We start from the raw sequence: 19855 nt of genomic DNA, 5'->3' as shown, positions 1-19855 counted from the left end.
CACACTGTTTTACAACCCCATAATCAACGTTTGCCAATAGGCAATAGATAAAAATTTTACATCTGAATATCTTAAGAATTAGAGAAAAACCGGGGAAGGAACATTTTAAGGAACGCTGCTTCTTCATAAATCTCTCCAGGAGCCAATGAGCGGCCAGGCTGGGATGACAACAATTCTCAGCCAATCACATCCCGGCCTGCCTGCGTTTAGCCACCTGTCTCAATGATCTACTTTTTGGCTTACTTGAATACATTTTACTTAATTTTCAAATCTTTTTGAGAGACATTTCTACTATTATTGGTTTCGGAATATAAAGAAAATTCCATAATAGAACTTTTATTAACATCTAGGGTATTGTTCTTTTCAGAGCGATATTATCCATACTTTGTTATTCGATTCGGACGAGTGATCAAGATTAACCCCCCAACATGGCTGATGGACTGAACTCTTGTTTTGAATACTGATTTTCTCTTGTAGTTGGCCATCATAAGCGTGAATATGTCCTGACCTGGTAAGACAACGTATTTTCCCTTCCTCAGTGTGTACAGGACGGCAATGGAGGGGCAAAAAGGACTATTTTTTCCTGTCAACAAGTGTCATGGGTGAGCTTGCAGTCAGGAGTCTGAGAAGCCCAGTAAATGTTGTTTTGGTGTGACAACGTGACAGACAGGAAGTATTTAATGTGTACTGGACTGCCAGGTGGGTCAGCGCTGTGGCTGGCTCATACCGAAAAAACTGGCAGCCAAAATTTGTGCTGTGAAGTGTGTTTGTGGGGCTGATGTGGAGGGAAGACACTGACCCTCGCTGAGTTTTTGATGGGTATTTTTTTGTGGCACTGTGAAGTAAGCGAGTTTCACTTCGCTCCTAATTGCTGCTCTGCTGCTGGAAATGACAAGAACACCTGTCCAGAGTAAATGGGAAAGATGGATTAAGTGTTATGACCATGGAAGTGGTGATAAAATTCTTAATTTTGTGTTGTAAGAAACATGGTTCATCTTACTTAACTCCAGCCACTTCAGGGTATCTCTCCAAGGTAAAATAAAGGTATCTAATATATACTAAACTATAATTCAAAAGTTGTTTACAGAATTTGCTAAAGGAGTTAGTGTACAATGAATTATATCATCTTAATAAAATAACTAAGATCCCCTTTGCACACAGAAGCAGTGGTTTATGAAATGAGTGCACAATATATTCTGTTACAACTTCACCCTGAGGATGTTGATCTTAAGGCACCATTTATTGATTTGAGAATAATAATAAAAAAAAAAAATACCCATCAATTAAAAGGTTAAAGCTGAGATGAGAGGCAACTCAAGCTGAAAAAATAGAGACATTCCCATTTGTGCACAAAACAATGGTTTATGAACCTGCTATAAGTAATTGTCCATTTTTATATGAAAAGGCATTAGTTGCATTGTGGGTAGCCTATGCCTTTTTATTAGATCAGTGTCTAATGGAATCAAGTTCAGGGGATTGTGTCCAGAGCCAAAGGAGTATCAGTGTTTTTCATTTTTCATTTTTTTTTTTCCCCTTTCATTGTAGCAGCTGTGAGCTGTGGCTCAGTGGGTTAGAGCTCTCTGCTCTGACTGAAGGGTTAGAGGTTCAAGGCCACCCAAGGGTAATTGGTAGACATCAGGAAGAGCATCCTGTCATAAAATGCTACATGCTCCAAACCATAGTCCTCTACCCAGGGGCAACACCTTAGCCCTTATCGCAAGAAGGGAGCATGGTGTTTAAAAATTAAAAAAAAAAAAAAAAAAAGTATGATGGAGTACAAAGCCTTTAGGGTATTACAGTACTGTACTGTATTTTGGAATTACACCCAACTTATGGTGACATATGTTCACCATGTACCGTAGTTTATGCAATTTAATCAATTTCTCACCAATGCATGCCTGTCGTAATTGCACTTTTTAGTACTTTGTGATTAGGAGTGGGGGGGAGGGTTGTCAAGCTCATAGCTCCACCCATTATGGCATCTGCAGTAAAACTGGGTTGGTTGTGTTATGTTAGGTTAGATGAGGCTGTTGGGATAGGTTAGTTGATTAACCAAACTCAGATGCAATAAAAGACAACCAGGAACTGAAGAATCTCCCTAGTCTTCTGTTTGCTACATACATAAAAAAGCATCCTCCATACTCCCACCCAGACCTGAAGGGAGAAATAATTATACTTTCCCTGTATAGTAGCTGTATGTTACTGAAGGTGGGAGGGAAGTAAAGCAGCTTTAAAACAAAAAGACCTGACTGCATCAGTAAGGCTTCCAAACTTTATTAAGAGAGAAAAAATAAAATAAAATAAAAAAATCCATGGGGTTAAAATGTATTTGAGGAGGGATAATGCTGTACACAAGGGGTAAATTGTGAAAGTGTTGAAACTTTCAGTCTCCAGGGGCAGGCTTTACAAAGTGATGTGGCATTAGCTAGAATATGCCATAAAGTTTAAGTTGTCCAGACCATGAAAGGGCCAGTGGTGACAGTATAAGCATCCAGCAGAATGGAAATGTCTGATGTTAGATGGAATAAATTTCTTCTGACAGTGAGAGGGTTATTGGTGACACTAATAACTTTCTCAGACTCCCTTAGGCTACCCTCACTTGAAAAGAATTGCATGGTATCAGCTGGAATACAATACAGGTACTAGAGTTGTCCCACCCATGAGAGAAGTAAGGAGTAAGGAGGTTGGGGTGAGGTGACTTGCACAGATGATTGTCTGATAATCCTCTCTTCTCATACTTATTGACTCCTCTGTGCAGTACTTATGCAAGGTACCTGTACCTGCTGTGCCATTGTGATCTCTATAACATACCAGGTAGGTCTGCATTTAGTGTATTGTGTGTTGGAAGAGAGTGTACTGTATAAGGAAACCCTGACAACAAAAAATGTGTGGTTTGAAACTTTTTTTTCCTGTGATATGCTCTTTCATACATGACGCTGAATATGTTGGGTGAATTATTGTAGTATGGTATGTACTGTAAATTGTTTGTCATTTTGTGTTCAGACTTTTGGATTGTTAAGTTTGATCCCATTTATCCTTTGTTCTTTGGTTCAATTTGTAGTTCATGAGCACCATTCATCCATATCCAGCTTGTTATGTACTGTATTAGAGTTTCATCTATCCTCCCAACATCCAGTAGTTTATTATCCTGTCAGGAGCATAAGTAATTCCATATGTTAACCTAATCTCATTAACATAAAGGAAGAGAAACTGGTTTCAGTCTTCCTGTATGTGTACAAGATTGTCTGATAAGATCAGGAGAGATTGTATGGGTACTGCCTCTTGTGACAGGAAGCCCTCTGTATCAGTTTGTTCTTAAGTCTGTTGCAACTTTTATTTCAAGCTAAATTGCCATCCAGCATCGATCACTGAGTGCATATTAGGCACTTCAGACAAAGTACTGGGTACCTATGATCAAGAGGAGTTTGTAGTGACTCCCTTTTTTCTGACTCATTTTAAATCTTGAATTTGGAAGTGTTCAGTGAGTACCATAATGGAATGGATAATATACCAATAAACACTTTCAGTTATGGTACCATATTGCTTTTGTTCCCTGGTTGTTAAAGTCAGTATAAGCTTCTGGTGGCAGTGTATCTCTTCTTAGCAGCAGCATTATGAAAATTATAGTAGCAGAACAAAACACCAGCATAGAAGTTGCCAGCTTCAGGAGGAAGACAGAAAGTAATATGAATTGGCTCACCACTGTAAGTTTTAAACTCTCCTGACTGTTGAGAAGGAATTATAATCTGCACTTGTTTTTTTTTGTTTTTGTTTTTCCCTAGCAGTACCGTAGTAAAATAGCTGTGACACTAGTTTAGGAATAAATCACCATCATTGGCTAAAAATACCTTACCGGTAACGTATATCAGTGATGACCTTGCCGTGTTCATATGAGTTGTTAAGGGTAATGCGTGTATGATGCCAGTTGGGGCATGAGCTAGCCATCTACCAGGTACTGCATTCTTAAAGGGTCTAACCTGTAGTAACCTGGCCTCATGCCTCCCTGATAGGTTATAAAATGAGACTTGCTGTTGCCAGCTTTAGCTGTAGTAATAGCTAAAAGTAGCAGTAGTTGTTATTGCTATTGCAATATAATACTATTGATATCTATTTATAGGTAGGAGGGTGCAGTAGGTAGACAGTGTGAGGATGGGCAACAAACACAGCTGCTGCGTCTACCCTGGCCGCCACTCCAGCCGATCCTCCACCACAAAGGTATGTTCAGTATTGAAGAGATAATGAGGGTGATTGGGTGTGATATTTAGCAAATGGAGATACAAAGATGGGTGAGTGTGATTAGTAGAAAATAAAGATGAAGATTACAATTGGGTGCAATGAATAGGAATTGGAGATACGAGGAGGATTGGGTGTGGTGTATGGTATAGAAAATGGAGTTGGAGGATGAGTAGATTGTACAGTAGAGTGAGAGGATGATTGGGTGTGATGAGTAGTGTGTGTGTGATTGGATGTGATGTATAAAAATGAATCAGTTTATTAGAAATCATAATCAAGGTACATCATATTATTTAGCAATGTACCTAGTGGATTTAATGTTAAGTGACCTTTTATCATCTTGTAAGAGCAAGTTTAGTAATGGTTTGGCAATTCTTAGATATGAGGATTACTACAGGATTATTCTTTCACCTTAACTTTGCCTAGATGTTTGTCTGTTTGTGGTTGATTTCATGTAGCTCAGTGGCAAAATAAGATAATGATTTGACTCTACATCCATTCCCTATCACTTTGTGACTAGCTCCAGATTCTGGTGTTAATCTGTTGTTATAACTCAGCATTCAAGATGGAGAGTTACAGTTGTAGGCAGATTTAAGGTGAACAGAGTATAGTAACCAAGAAGACTTATATGTGCCTCATAACCAAGGCTCATCAGATTTTGTGTAACAGTAACATATTATTCAAGTTGGAGTGGCACAGTTGCATCAGGTGAAAACAAACTGACTGTAATAAATGCAATGGCTGTCCAGGGTGGTGGTGGTGTGGAAGGATGTGTGGAGGAGGGGTGCGAGGAGCAGCTGTCTAACCTGCAGCACATTAGTGAGAGAGAACCAGACGACCTCGACCAAGACCCCTCCCTACACCCATCAGCAGGGCCACTTTTTCTCATAAAATCCAAGACTGTTATAGAGAGTAAGTAGTCCCATCTTTTCTCCTTAAATGTATCCATATAATTCAGTCTGTATGTCTGTCCATCTCTTTGGCTATCTTTGTATCTATATTTGTCTATCAGTTTGTAGTAAGATAGTATAACCCTGGAGGGGGTGGCCACGGACAGATCTTTCCCCTATGTTACCCTGTCCTCTGCCATCAAGATGCCCTTCCTTTGTCTCACACCACTCTCATTCATATACTTCATCACCCCAGACCTCCACCACATCAGTGATCTTCCTCACTCCCTCTCTTTTTTCACCTTAAAGGCAGGATTGTTACAAAGTGTTACTATGAAACTTTTTCTGCTTACATCCATGGTTGTTACTAGTTTAGAGAATGAGTAGCAAGCCAATTTTTGAATTTGTACCGGTATAGTGAGTAGTAACTCATCTTTCATAATTTCAAAACTGTTTAACCAAAAATGAGGTATTACAGTAGTTTTTAACAGTTTTGTTGTTTTTGGAGTCTATGATCGTCCTTAAGTTACAGTTACCTTACTGGGCATTTTCATACCTTGGTACTCCAGTGCTTTAAAAAATGTGTGGCAAATTTCTGATAAGAGAAAATTATAGTGTCTGCTATTTTTTTAGTTTGAACCTGCTCATTTACACTGTGATTAGAAGTACTGTATGGTCTTTTGGTGGAAATGTCAAATGTTCCGTTCCTGCCAGGAAAGGGTGGCATGCCTCCTAACGTCGCATATTTATTTAATCTGAAATTATTGTTCATTAGACTCTTGAGGTACAGCAGTTAATCTTGTTATAATATTCATTTAATACTTGGTGTTTTCTTTCAGATGGACTAGTGAGAAGGAGAAGTAGAAGTCACGTAAGTCACCCCCTCAGTTTATAGTACCAGTATAGCCTATATAGACAAACCAGTTCAAAGCTTCTGTTGCTGTCATACCATTGCATTTTTTGTAATATTTTGTACTAGCTGAAGTAATAACATTTTTTAGTGTTGTGCAAGCTGTACGGTACTTTGAGATCTGTAGAGGCTTGGATGTTATTCATTACAGGTTGGAGAGAGAGGATCCCTAAGGTGTCTTATGTTTATGAATGATAGAGACGAGTGAATAATTTTAAGTGTAACCAATGAAGATGTGTGCTTGTCAAGTTTAAGGCTGAAATGCTGCAAGTGGTATTGATTATTGCTTATGGACCTTGTTATGATGAGTTGTGCAAGAGGACTGGTTTTGAAGCCAACTACAGTAGATGAATGACAAGACACCTGGCCAGGAGTTATTAATACTTGTACTTTTCTGTACCAGAGTTTTTGAGAGAGTAATTAGGCTTTTATAAGATTAAGAAGACACCTGAGTGACCTGTTCAGTATTAGTGTTGGAGTGTGACAAAAGTAAGTGATATCCGAAAGGTTGTTCAGTGTTCAGGGTTATGAGAGAGGTCAAAATTTTGTAGAAAGGGTGTTGAGGTTGGTGATGAGCAGTGAGGGGTTGCAGATTTCAGATCTGATGCATGCAGATGATATTGTGTCACTACATAATATTCAACTGGATCATGAGAAACAGTTCATAGGAGTGTTTGAGGGTGAGGGAGGTTGTTTGAGTTTGATAATGAGGGCAGGGAGCCTGGAGATGATCTGTCATGATCATCCAGGAGGGAGTAAGATGTTGGAGATGGTGATGATGATCATTCATGAGTTAGTTCGAAGGTTGGAGGAAGTGTGTTTGGCCAAGAAGAAAGTGGATGGACATGGTAAATATGTGTGTGAGAAAGTAAGGTATAGAAGCTGATGCTAAAAGCTTGCAAGGGGTCAAAATATATTGGTGGAATAGCAGTATAGAGAGGGACATGACAGTGGTTTGACATCTCTTTTTAAACTTGATAGTCAACAGAATTAAGCTACTGTAGAAGTCTGACATCTGTGTGTGAATTGTGTCTGTTAAGAACAGTGTTGAATGATGTGTTGATGGTTGTGCTTGTGAGGTGGAATCAGGATTCCTGAGGTTTGAATGATATGTGAATGATTGTCAGATGTAGTTAACTGTGCATGCTGTTTAACAGGTCTCCCACCTTCTTACATTCTGTTTCCCTGTTTCTAGATCCTACCATACCCCATTGTTCAGTGGGAGAAAAGGTCATGATGATGATATGTTTATGAGACTAATAAGCCCACCCCATCATGAGGTGGGAAAAGGGGTCAGGATATTGATAATGGTATTGATTTTTGTACCAAAACAGCTTGATGAAAGCCGCACGCTCAAAAAGTCCTCTTCGTGCTCTACTATTTACTTGGATGACTCTACTGTGTCCCAACCCAACCTAAAGAACACAATAAAGTGCGTTGCGTTGGCGATCTACTACCACATCCGTCACCGCACCGCCTCTCGCACCCTTGACATCTTCGACGAAAAACTTCATCCTCTAACGGTTTGTCTTACCCATCCTATGGTTCTGAGGATTGTGTATGGAGTACATAGAGTGGAAAGAGAAACTGTGGTATACATTAGCTTTGGAGTGAGGAAATTTGTTGGTAATAGGGTAGTAGAGTGACATCTTTTAAAGTTTTTCACCCTATCATTTGGTGATTTTTATTCAGGAGAGACCTTTTAAAGGGGTTTGAAAAGTCACTCCAGTTTCACTCCAGTTCTGGCTAATATTGACGGGTGGTAGTAAGAATAAAATAAAAATTTCTTCATACTCATTTACTACTGAACCCCACAGAAGGATGGTGTGCCACCTGACTACGACAGGTACAACCCTGAACACCGTCACATCTACAAGTTTGTGCGAACACTCTTTAATGCTGCCCAATTAACGGCAGAGTGTGCAATCATTACCCTCGTCTATCTTGAAAGGTGAGGTTTTATTTATTTATTTTTTCATTGCATGGTTTGTTGTTTTAAAAGGGTTTGAGTAATGGAAAATGGAGAATATAATGTATGATTTGATGTTTTTTATGCACCCAGCAAATATAAAGGATGAGTATCTTAAATGTCAAGACCAGCTTGCTTAGCCCCAGGCTCCTACACTCCTTAAGGGGCGGCGTAAGATTGAATGATGGGTGGATGGATGGATGGATAATTTATTTGACTCATGGGGATAGAGGAGAGAGAGTATAATACTATGTATCCAATCCTTTCACTCCACTGATGCATTTTGTTCTATTTTTGCTGTCCTCAGGTGATTTTATTCACCACAGAATTTTTTTTTTTTTTTTTTTGAACCGGAGGGATTTGGTATAGCATTTGCTTACGGAGAGGCTGGGATATGAGAGACTAACTAGAAGAGCATATGGTATATTAGTGAGATGGAGGGGGAGAGGAGGAGGAGGAGACCAAGAATGAGATGACAGGATAGAGATATATGAAGGAGGGAGGTGTGAGTCAGATGAAGGGCAGCCAAATGGTAGAAGACAGTGACATGGAGGTGATTTGTTTGTGGCCACCCATTATGAAGTTAAGACATTTAGGAATAGATAGATAGATAGAAAAATGCTCTCTTAAGCTAAAAAAAATCATTTGGATTAGCAAGATATCCTACAAAAGTGTGTTACCGGTATTTGACAGGGGATTAGTAACAGAAAAGGAATGGTAGTCATGAGTGAAAACCCCTTCTTTGTATATCACTTTAGGAACAGGTTTATTCTTTACAGTACTGCCAGAATATAATATGTTGATGTTATGGGTATGTATCTGTTGTTTGTACCTGCTCAGACTGCTAATATATAGCCTATATACTTTGGACATTGTTGGAAGGACACAAGTCAAGAGTGAGAGCAGTGGAAATGAGTTATTTAAGAGGAGCCTGTGGAGTCACGTGGAGAGACAGGCTGATGAATGAGGATATAAAGGAGCGTTGTGGTGTGGATGTGGATGTGATAGGAAGCGTTATGAGGAACACACTGAGGTGGTTTGGCCATGTGGAGAGGATGGAGGGTGAAAGACTGACGAAGAGAGTGTATATGAGTGAGGTGGAGGGGGGAAGAGGGAGGGAGGGGGAGGCCGAGGATGGGGTGGAGAGGTATATGAGAGAGGGGGGTGTGAGTTGGGAGCAGGGCAGTGAAATGGCAGGGGACAGGGCGACTTGGAGGCGATTTGTTTGTGGCCACCCCAAACGGGATTGAGGCGTCTGGCAATAGATAGATAGATAGACTTTGATGACTGCCTTTAGACCTCAGAAATCAGTTTGTGGTTTATATCCAAGGGGTGGTTGGGGTTTATTGCTCACGTAATGCCACCCAGGGATGAGTGAGGTTGGTCGCTCTCATCTTAAATGTCAGGACCAGCTGCCTAGCCCCGGGCTCCTACGCTTCTCATGGGGCAACGTAGAATTGGATGATGGATGGATGGATGTAACTGATATGTTTTGTGTTTGTACTCAGTCAGAAATCAGTATGTGGATGGTATTAAAATGTATTCTGTTTGTACCTGATCAAAAATCAGTATGTGGATGGTACTGGTATGTTTTGTGTTAGTATGTGGTAGGTGGGGGCGCTCACCATCCACTCACTCAATGTAGTGCTGCTCCCGGGTGTCTGCCCTGTCCTCTCCTCCACTCTTCTTTCCTTCCATCTTCATCTGTCTTTCTTTCCTTCATTCTTTCCTCATCCTTCTGCCTACAGGTGACTTTACACTCCCTCTTCTGTCTTTTATTCCTTCATTTTTTCCTCTTTCTTCTGCCTATGGGTGACTCTACACTGAGTGACAAGCCAAATGGTTTCCTGTACACCAGGAAACTATTTACTACGCTGGGTGGTAACCATATAACCAAATTTTGGCGCCTGGTGGATTAGTGGGTAAGTATTGTGCTCCAATCGGATGGAGCCAGTGAAGGTTTATATCCAAGGGGTGGTTGGGGTTTATTGCTCACGTAATGCCACTCAGGGATGAGTGAGGTTGGTCACTGTCATCTTAAATGTCAGGATCCACTGCCTAGCCCCGGGCTTCTATGCTCCTCATGGGGCAACGTAGGATTGGATGATGGACTTGGTCAGAAATCAGTTTGTGGACATTACATTATGCTTTGTGTTTGCACTCTGTCAGAAATCAGTATGTGGATGATGCTAAAACATTTTGTGCTTGCACTTTATCAGAAACCAGTTTGTGAATGTTACTGATATGTCTTGTGTTTGTGCTTGGTCAGACTGTTAACATATGCAGACATCGACATGACTCCTGGCACGTGGAAACGCATAGTCTTGGGAGCAATCATCCTGGCCAGCAAGGTTTGGGATGACCAGGCAGTATGGAATGTTGACTACTGCCAGATTTTGAAGGACATCTCTGTTGATGATATGTAAGTACACAGCAGTCACTAGCACAGCAAGGATTAGTGATTAATGTTATGAATCTTTCTGCTCATGTTGATTGCTGTTTGGCATTTTTTACTTTTTTTTTTTTTTTTCCCCCTTCATTCTTACTTAATAAAGTCAGGTTTACCCCAGTACTGCTCAACTTAACCATATCAGACCAACCTGACCTAAACAAGTAAATCTAGTCAGTGAGCATTGAATGGTGTTTGTGTGGTTGTGTTATGATATTGGAAGAAGCAACAACATCACATCTGGCAGCTACTATTGCTGTCTTGATGAGTGCTTATTTTCACTTGCACTTTTTTTTTTTTTTTTTCTGAATGAGTTTTAGAGCCAGATTATGGTATTTAAAAACTGATAAAAGATATTGTTAGAAAAATGAAAATACCCTGTAAAATTTTTTTTTTTTTTTAAATGATGTTGGGATGTATCTGAGACAACTTTATTTGAAATTATCTTGTACTTGTGCAAAGGTATGGAGGTCTGTGTAATTGGCATTCATTTTATTGATTATCTAGATATGCATGATAATGGGTTCTTTGTCTTCAGGAATGAATTGGAACGTCAGTACCTTGTAATGATCCAGTTCAACATCAACGTGCCGTCCTCGGTATATGCCAAGTATTATTTCAGTCTCCGTACACTTGCTGAGGCCAATGACCTTACCTTTCCTGCGGAGACTTTAAGCAAGGAGCGTGCTCAGAAACTGGAAGCAATGTCGAGAATCTGCGAGGACAAGTATGCAGCGCAGATGGGCCGCAATGGGCACAAGAAGTGGAGCAGTCTCGACAACATCAATGCTGCCTCTCGTCGCTCAGTGGCCATTCTATCGTGATCCCGGCCCAAACTAAGGTGTTGTCGTGATGTGCTGGGCTGGGCTTCTGATGCCTGGGCCCTGACTTGTGATGCGAGGGCCCCATTTCATACTGCTGTGTGGGCCGCATCTTGCTTCCCGGCTGGAGGGTAGACCGGGTCCATAGTTCACTGTGCTGTGATGCTACTGGTGGTGGTGATAATATTTTATAAAAGCACTCCCAGACTCCTTCAGTGATGAATAATCACTTCTCCAGGAATTCTCTTTCCCTCCCTCTTCATAGTTTCTGCCAAATACTTAGTGACTTTCTTTGAAAAGACACTGTACTTACCTCACATATTAATCTGGTTTCATCAACAAGCTGGATAAAGGAGCTGTGAGTCTGGCTGATAGTTTTAAAAGAGCATTTCTATTCACGTACAAGTTTTGGTATTTGTGATTCTCTCAGCAGTGGAAATGTCTTTGGGATCAGTGGGAGCTGTTTCTTAATCCTCTTAAGTGAAGGGAACTGGATCAAGCTGCCCTAAGTCTTTGGGCGTTATTCTCGTACGGTTAGAAAGCTTCCTAGCATCTCTTCCTTAAGAGATTTGTCTTGCTTATTACACTTCAGTATATCCTGTTATGTTATTTATATCTTTGAAATATGGAAATAGTTTACATAAATAACATACGAGAAAATATTAATGTGCCATATGCAGAAATAAACTAGAAAGGAAATGGTGCTTGAAAGCCTTCTGAGATGACGAGAATGCGGACCTCCGAGATAGCCTTTTAATGAAGCAATATCCATGTAGTGTCAATCCATGGCAGGCTCAACATACATCAAGTTAGAAAACGGATCCACACGTTGCATATTCTGTTTCATCATACAGTTAGTCCTCATTTAAAGTTGCTTCAATATTCGGTTGCTGGTGAATTAAAACTGATTCTTCATATAAACTTGCTTTTGATGCATTATGTATTTTTTTTGTGTGTGTGTGTGCGTGTGCTTTTGTTTTGAAGTCATATATTTTTTGTGCATTTGTTTTGAAGTCAGACATCATTTTTTGTGGTTTTGTTTTCAAGTCCAGTGTAGTTTTTTTGTGCTTTTAACCTCTCAGTCATGAACTAGAAGCATAGCTCACTTAAAACATGTCATTTAAAGTAGTGGTAGTATTTTGCTTGCACACATCTTTGGCTTTAAGTGAGGACTTACTGATGTTTGTTTATTTAGAGAAAGAAAGTTGATGCAGTTCCAGAGAGACTACACAAGTCAATAAAGTGATTCTTAGGCCACAGTGCCAAGCGAGTACAACCGCACTGCCAGGCTGGGAGGGGAGGTGTTATCCCAGTTCGGCCATGATTAAATTTCTGACGTTATTGATTTCTAGCCCCTTTAATCACCGTGTTTACACCGGCAGATGATTTTACTCGGCTTTGGAGATACTTGTCGATCTGGGAAAGTTAGATATTCCCTTAATTGACCTTTTCCATTCAAAAGATCCTTCCAGAGCTGAATAAATCATTTGTTGGTAGCAAGAATGAAGTAATAACTCCTTCAATCAGAGCATATATTTTGTATTTTATTTTCGTTATCTCCTTGTGGTTTTTGCTTGCCTTAGGAGGGATTTGAATTTTAGGAGTTAGAAATAGCTTTGAATAACCCCTTCACTACTACAGATCCCTCATAACTTGAATAAATAGCATCTGGAGGTAGCAGGAATATCATGAAAAAAAGTAATTGAATTGAAGGGGCTAACGTCTCATGGGATTGAAGGGGCTAGTAATGGCAGGCAATGAGAGTGACCTATTTTGTACTGTGATGTGCCACAATTCAGACGTGTGGGTGTCCGAGCTCACTCACACATCTTGGTTATTCATCCCATTCATTATTATATTTAACTTAAGCTATATAAAAAGTGACAAAAAACAATTAGCTAAAAAAAATATATATAGAGCAACTCCTTTATATTTGCTTCATGTAATGTTAGGTCTTCATACTTCACTTGATTACCAGCTTTTGTGTAGTTAGGCATAATCATTCTTTGGGTACGTTTTTAATTTCCTGCTTCTCTTTCTCTCACTCATGTACCAGAACTTTTCAAGGCAAAGAAAATGCAGACTTCAATGAACCTCAAACTCAGTGCCAATAGATATTTTTCTAGACCATGTGCAATAATGAATCTCTTGACTCCAGTGATGTATTTGTTATTTTTTGCTTCTTGCTTGATAGATGGCTATGTTCAGCTTAGGAGAAACTTTTCATACTGGAGGGGTTAGGAACAGGAGTCATTACTTCACGACAAGATGCTAGGAATTTTTCAAACTGGAGGAGTTAGTTATAGCATTCATTAATCCCTAGTCTAAAACAGATCTCTCCTAAGTTCAGAAATAGCCAGGAGAAAGCAAAAATGAATGATAAAGTACATCATTGGGCTGAAGGGGTTAAAATCGCTGGATAGGTGAGTAATATGTTTTCGCCAGTGCAACTGTGGTAGTGTATGATTGACTGATTCATGGTTTGAAGGATTTTGAAGTGATTGGAAGCGTTTCAATTGAGTGTTGCGTGTTTTGAAAGGTTTTTGAAGTAACTAGGAAAGTTATGATTGAGTGATGTGTGGTTGAAAAGTTCTTGAAATACTGTAACTTGAAGATTTGTTTATTTTTTAATTTGATACTTTGAATTTTTTAAAGTGGCTAAAAGATGAATGTGTGATTCATTCTCACCCAATCCCTTTTTCTTATTCTCTGTTACCGTGAGATCTTGTGATGCCGAAAATGGTTTAGAACAAGTCTCTTTTTTGATGGTTGGTGCTTATCTACTGAGTGATTAATAATATTTCTAGATTTGTTTGGGGCCACACCTTATGGGATTGAGGCATCTTGGTATAGATTAGTAGGTAGTTTATTTAATGCCCATTGGGAAGATTTTTATGGATTGCTTTAATAGTGACACAGTGGTTTTAGAGATATTTAATGGGGTTTATATATGAAATTCCAATAAAGTAAGTCATTGTTAATCCAGCATTTTTTGACAGTGTTTTGCTGTTAATTCCTCAGTAAGCTTCAAAAGATTTTTTGTTACCTATGACACTGATTTGCAAGATTCTGACCTGATTTATAGTAATACAGTAATTATATATAAATTTTGTTATATTTTAAGTAACATCTCTTACTTAAAATACAGACGGACTGAGAGCTTTGCAGTCAGTAATAGGGACCTCAGTGAATGTATTGTTATGCTTTTATTATTTTAGCCCTTGTGCAGTGGCTACTCTTAAATATGTCTGAAAGTCTAATGTGAGTAATGCTGGGGATGGCTGGTTGTCTATATGTCCTGGAATAATAACCTGATGAAATTGTGCAGTGAGTGATGCTTATGGGGATATCAGGGGATGACCTCATATACTGTATACTTCCATTTCCTGACTCTTGGAGATGCCATAGTCATTCTTTTTTTTTTTTTTTTTAATGGTTGAACTACTCAAATCTGTTGAATCCAGGTGACGTCCTTTGTGTTTCTTGTCGTCTTTGGACGATTTTATTCAACTTAGGTTAGACTTTTCAAGCTGGAGAGAGATGTAGTACAGTAAACTCCTTCAATATGGGAGGCTTTTCTTTAGTTAAATCATCTGGTAGTGGGAATAATAAACTGTAATAGCACCTGGGATCAGTGAGTGAAAGTTAAAATCTATCGTAGCACTTGTTAACCTGTGGATTGCACAGTTACCTTTTTTTATCCCACCCCGTGGTGCACAAAAAACGAAGGAAAATTTTTTTTTAGTTTTTGTTTATTATAAACTTGAAGATAAACATCCAGGGCAGTCTGGTAAAAAAATAATAATCTCTGTCTCTCCATCTTTGTGTAGGGCCATGTGTAAGTTTACATACGGTAGTAGTGAAAAAATGAAAAAAAAAAAAAAAAAATATCCAGGGCATCATCTGGTGAAAAGATTTTTTTTTTTTTTTTCTCTCTCTCTCTCTCTCTCTGTCTTTGCGTAGCACCATGCGTAAGTTTGTGTAGGGGTCGAGTTGTTTACGGTGATGCATGGTCAGCACAGCCTGAGCTCTCACTCGCAACATGACGCTACCCAGCCTGAGCTGTGGCTCGCAGTCCATGGATCAAATGATTTCTTGATTACCAGCTAAGCACAGGGTATCTCTCTACTGTGCCTCAGCCTGGAATATCTTGTGTATTGCAAGTGTGGCTCAGTCTGCTGGTGTGGGAACTACAAACTTTTTTTTTGGCAGCTCCTTGACATTATTAATCAACCATTTTTGTCAGTGGATGCAAAATGACAGACCATGTAAAGTTTGAGAAGTGTTATGGGAAGTAGACAACAAATCATGGCAGACATTGGTAACATTGACTGAACCCCCCACAACACATGAGAATTCACCAGTTAAGAAACAGAGAGGACAGTACAGTATATTAACTGCCCTGTTCCTGTCCTGGTGGTCATTGGTTGGAGTGCCTGTCAGAGGGAGACCTTGTATAGGTTCAATCCTCAGAAAGTGACTGGAGATTTTTTTTTTTTTTTCCTCCATATTTCTTTAATTTCTTAATGTGTTGCTTAACCTTTTCTTTACAGTAACATTATGTTTCATTTTTACCAGGACACCATCACATGATTTTATTCAGTTTACATAGTGAAAGCAGGTTGAGAAGGGGTTGATGAAGATTGTGTCTGCTACGTAATTGCTATAAATGATCTCCCCAAAGCATTACAGCATTGTTTGGAGGTATATAGCTAGAGTAAATTGTAAACATATGCCACTTGATTCCGGTAGTTAAAACTTTGTAATTTTTCTTTGTAAATTTTTAGCACTAAAGCTCCTTTGACTCACACTCATTGAATAAAGTTATTGGGTGTTTGCTTAAATGGAATACTGAAGAGTTCAGACCATGAGAAGTTTATGAGCTTTATTCAGATCATGAGATGGCTAATTACCTCTACAGGCTGCTCTTACTGTTACATACTTTTCATCAGGCTTTATTTAATGTACAGTGCTGGCATGTCTGGTAATCTGTTCAGCTTCTTTCTCTTCCCCTGACATACTTTGAATGTGCATGTAGCTCTCGTTACAAGTTAGCAATGTTTTCCAAAAGTTTCACAGCATTTTCCACACAGTTGGTCCTTTAAATTGGGAGAAACTGGCAGATCAGCTTTATAGGGAACAGTGAACTTTTATAAATACTTTTTCTATAATTTGTAGTACACTTTACCCCTTCAGTCTGTTGACATTTTTCCTCCTCTGTACTTTTATTAACGTTGGGAAAGCCATCTTGTTGAAGGGGTTGATGAAGGTTATACCAAACACTGTCAGTTCAGAAAGCCTCCCATAAGTTGAATAAAATCAGCTATTGGTAACAAAGATAAGAAAAAAAAGACAGTTTATTACCAAATCAAAGGGGTTAATAAAAAAAGTTATGGTATATGAAGGTAATAAAAACAGCATTCCCATATTACCACCTTCAGAGTTGGGGCCTGAGGGTAGGCTACCATAGTCCTGCCTGTTCCCCTTGTAGCTCTCAAGGACTTGTATTTATGCACATGTCCACTATGAGCACTCTTTATTACATGTAGCCTTACAAAAAAGATTGCATGTTAAAGGTTCATTTCTATCTGTAAAGCTGATTAAATTTTCTCAAACTTAGAGTAGTAGTTGTGTGACTTATTTTTTGATATTTTAGAACATATCCCTGGTGCATAATGACAACTTTCTTGCTGTTCATTAGACGTTGATTAATGAGATATTCTAAGGGCCAGATCAGCTACCTCCTCACTCACACCATAGCACTGTATCCTGCCTACATGCATTTACTGTATTTGTGTCGTTAGGTGATGTGATCGTGTTAGGTTTTGAAATCAAGCGTTTATTTAGACTTCCAGCATAATTATGGTAGTTTTAAGAGTAAGTATACTTGCTAGTACTACTATTTACTACATCATTAACTTAACAATGCAGTGTACAGCCATTAATGATAGTATTCCTGCTCATTTGAATTGGATACTGAATAATGATCATGCTCAGTGCTCATAGTCTACATCAGAATTCTCTCTCTCTCTCTCTCTCTCTCATGTAAAGACTAGTTTATCTAATTCCAGAACTGATTTTTCTATTTGTCTTTTATTTTTGACAAGTTTAATTTTTAAAAGTTAGATTATATTTAGGGCTTTGTTTTCATGTTCATGTTTCGAACTTCTCATAGCTACTACTGTATAGTGTTTATTTAAATTTCATTCATTTTAGGTACAATATCTGATTATACTCTTTACTCTGACATGTCCTAAAATTTTCATCTCTCCATCTTGAATGCTGAGTTGTAGCAAAAGATTAGCAGTAGAATATGATACTATTCACTAAGAAATGATATAGAGAGGATCTAGAGCCATGGCACTGTTTTTCTGCCACTGAGATACATGAAATAAGCTGCAAAAGGATGAAAATCTGGTCCAAGTTAAGATAAAAGAACTACAGCAGTTGCCAAGACTAACTGTGAATGATGGTTCAGGTATCCTTTTGCAGCTCACTTCACACACCTCAGTGGCAGAAAAAGACAATGCTACAGCCCTGTGTCTTCTCCATAGCACTTCATGACAGGCAGCATAATCTAATGTTAATCCCCTGTTACAACTCATCATTGAAGATGGAGAGATGGCAATTTTAGGCCAGGTTAGAGTAAATGGGTATAAAGATCTGCCCAGAGTTGGATAAAATCAGTCAGTGACAAGAATAGAATTGGAAGATACATAGTCGGATTGAAGGGGTTTGTGTTCACTCCAGGTCATTGTTACTTTAGCCTGTGTTTTTGTCAGCTGTGAATGCTTCCTAGTACCTTTCTCTTAACTTTTACTTCTCTATGGTAGATTAAAATTTTCTTTCATTTTACCTGTGCAGCGGAGAACAACTAGCACTTTTTCCCTACTGGTTCATTTGTACATACGGCTTGTTGGTTTTGTCTTACTTTTGCAGTTTATATCAAGAAGAGAGATATAAAAAGAACAGAAGAGAGTACTAGGTGATTTTATTTATGCAATGTATGCCAGGAATAGAGATATAAAAGAGATGATATACTAAAGTGGAACAGGAAAAATAACAAAGAGGTTTAAGCAACCATCCAACCAAAGCTGATTAGAGTATGGGCCTTAATATGCTCTGATGCTTATACAGTATTTTTCCATACAGTATACAGTAGTGAATACATATATCAGCTTGTAGTTTGATGAGACATTGAAAATATTTTTGGACAAGCAAGGTATACTGTATATTTTGAGATTGTGATGAGGAGGCAGTGAAAATGGTTTAGGGCAAGCAAGGCACATAATTGGATATTTATTTTGCAGGGAAAGGAAAAGTTGGATGTTAATTGCCAAGGGTGATATTCACATAAGCTTAGGATCCTCACTAATACCTCTTCCTTACCAGTTGGTTTTTGTGTCTTTTTACATTATATTTTTATTTGTATTTTTGCAGTCTCTGTTAATAAAACAAAGATATAAAGAGCATACAAGGGAGTTATAAAGTGTACGTAACATACATAAAATTGACACCATGCTTACTCTTAAGGAATACCCATGGTGGGATTTGACATGGTACGCTGATGCTTTCTATGGACTGGAAGCTAAACCAAGTGCCCAGACCAGCTTATTACTTCAGAACAGTTGCTGGAAACTGTAGGAGAAAAAAGAAACCTGAGACTAAGTCATAGAATCAGTAGCTGCATGAGTCTTTGCATGGACTTTGACTCTATGTAAAATCACTCAGAAACAAGATTGAGCAACTGTGCAGAATAGAACATTAAGGAAGAGGCACTAGAGTGTCTCCTGTGTGGATAAGAATACAGACTCATTTCCTCAGACCTCTGTTTACTATACTACAATAGTGCAGGTTCAGCCTCGAGTCACATTCATTGAACATTATCTTAATACCGGTGCAGAAAGTCTCATTGATTGGGTATGATGGACATGAAGCTTCATTGCATATCGATAGGATGTTTACCTGGAATGTAGACTGTGTTCCTTGGTTTAAAGTATTTATGATTGGTTGTTATGGTCTTGTAAACTTAAATACTGTATTTTTGTATTTGAACAGTTGATGCATTTTTGCAGGTTTTAAGTGATGGAAAATCTAATGAAATGGATACTGTACCCTTTTTCCTCTAACTTCACCCAGATTTCCCTTCCTTTTCGAGCTTGTTTCACTTAGCTCAATTACAGGAAAAGACAATGCTACGGCTCCTCGTCCTTTCCATAGCACTTATTCTTGACTAGCACCATATTCCAGTCTTAGTCTCTTCTTGTAACCCAGCTTTCAAGATGGAGAGATGTCAGTTTTAGGCCAAGTTAGAGTAAAACAAGTACTCTACAGTATAATGAATAACAGGTACAGTAGCGTATTGTAAAAATGTATATAAACACCCCTTTGATTATTTAGAATTAGGAGGTGCTTTTTGGAAACATCGTATTTTAGCATACAGTACAGTGCATTTGATGTAGTTTTATATTGTTTTGTGATGGAGTTTTGTAGATGTTTTAGATTATTTGGGATTTTATGTATGATTTGTTCTGTGTATGGACTGTATGTATTGTTGCTTATTTTGGGGAAAGTGGTGGGAGT

General features: G+C 38.7%; 1 protein-coding gene across 1 annotated transcript; it reads left to right on the top strand.

Annotated features, from left to right (window-relative positions):
• Positions 1-442: 442 nt before the first annotated feature.
• Positions 443-12153, top strand: CycY (cyclin Y). The gene is made up of 8 exons (XM_080280487.1): positions 443-511; positions 4118-4215; positions 4983-5145; positions 5963-5994; positions 7368-7556; positions 7851-7984; positions 10272-10424; positions 10990-12153. The coding sequence occupies exons 2-8, from the start codon at positions 4150-4152 to the stop codon at positions 11273-11275; spliced, it is 1023 nt and encodes a 340-aa protein (XP_080136613.1). The 5' UTR covers positions 443-511; positions 4118-4149; the 3' UTR covers positions 11276-12153.
• Positions 12154-19855: the final 7702 nt, after the last annotated feature.

This window comes from Coenobita brevimanus, chromosome 85 (assembly GCF_032717465.1).
Source record: "Coenobita brevimanus isolate Jiangsu-jjx chromosome 85, ASM3271746v2, whole genome shotgun sequence".
Classification (NCBI taxonomy): domain Eukaryota; kingdom Metazoa; phylum Arthropoda; class Malacostraca; order Decapoda; family Coenobitidae; genus Coenobita; species Coenobita brevimanus.
This window is presented reverse-complemented; position numbering and strand designations above follow the sequence as displayed.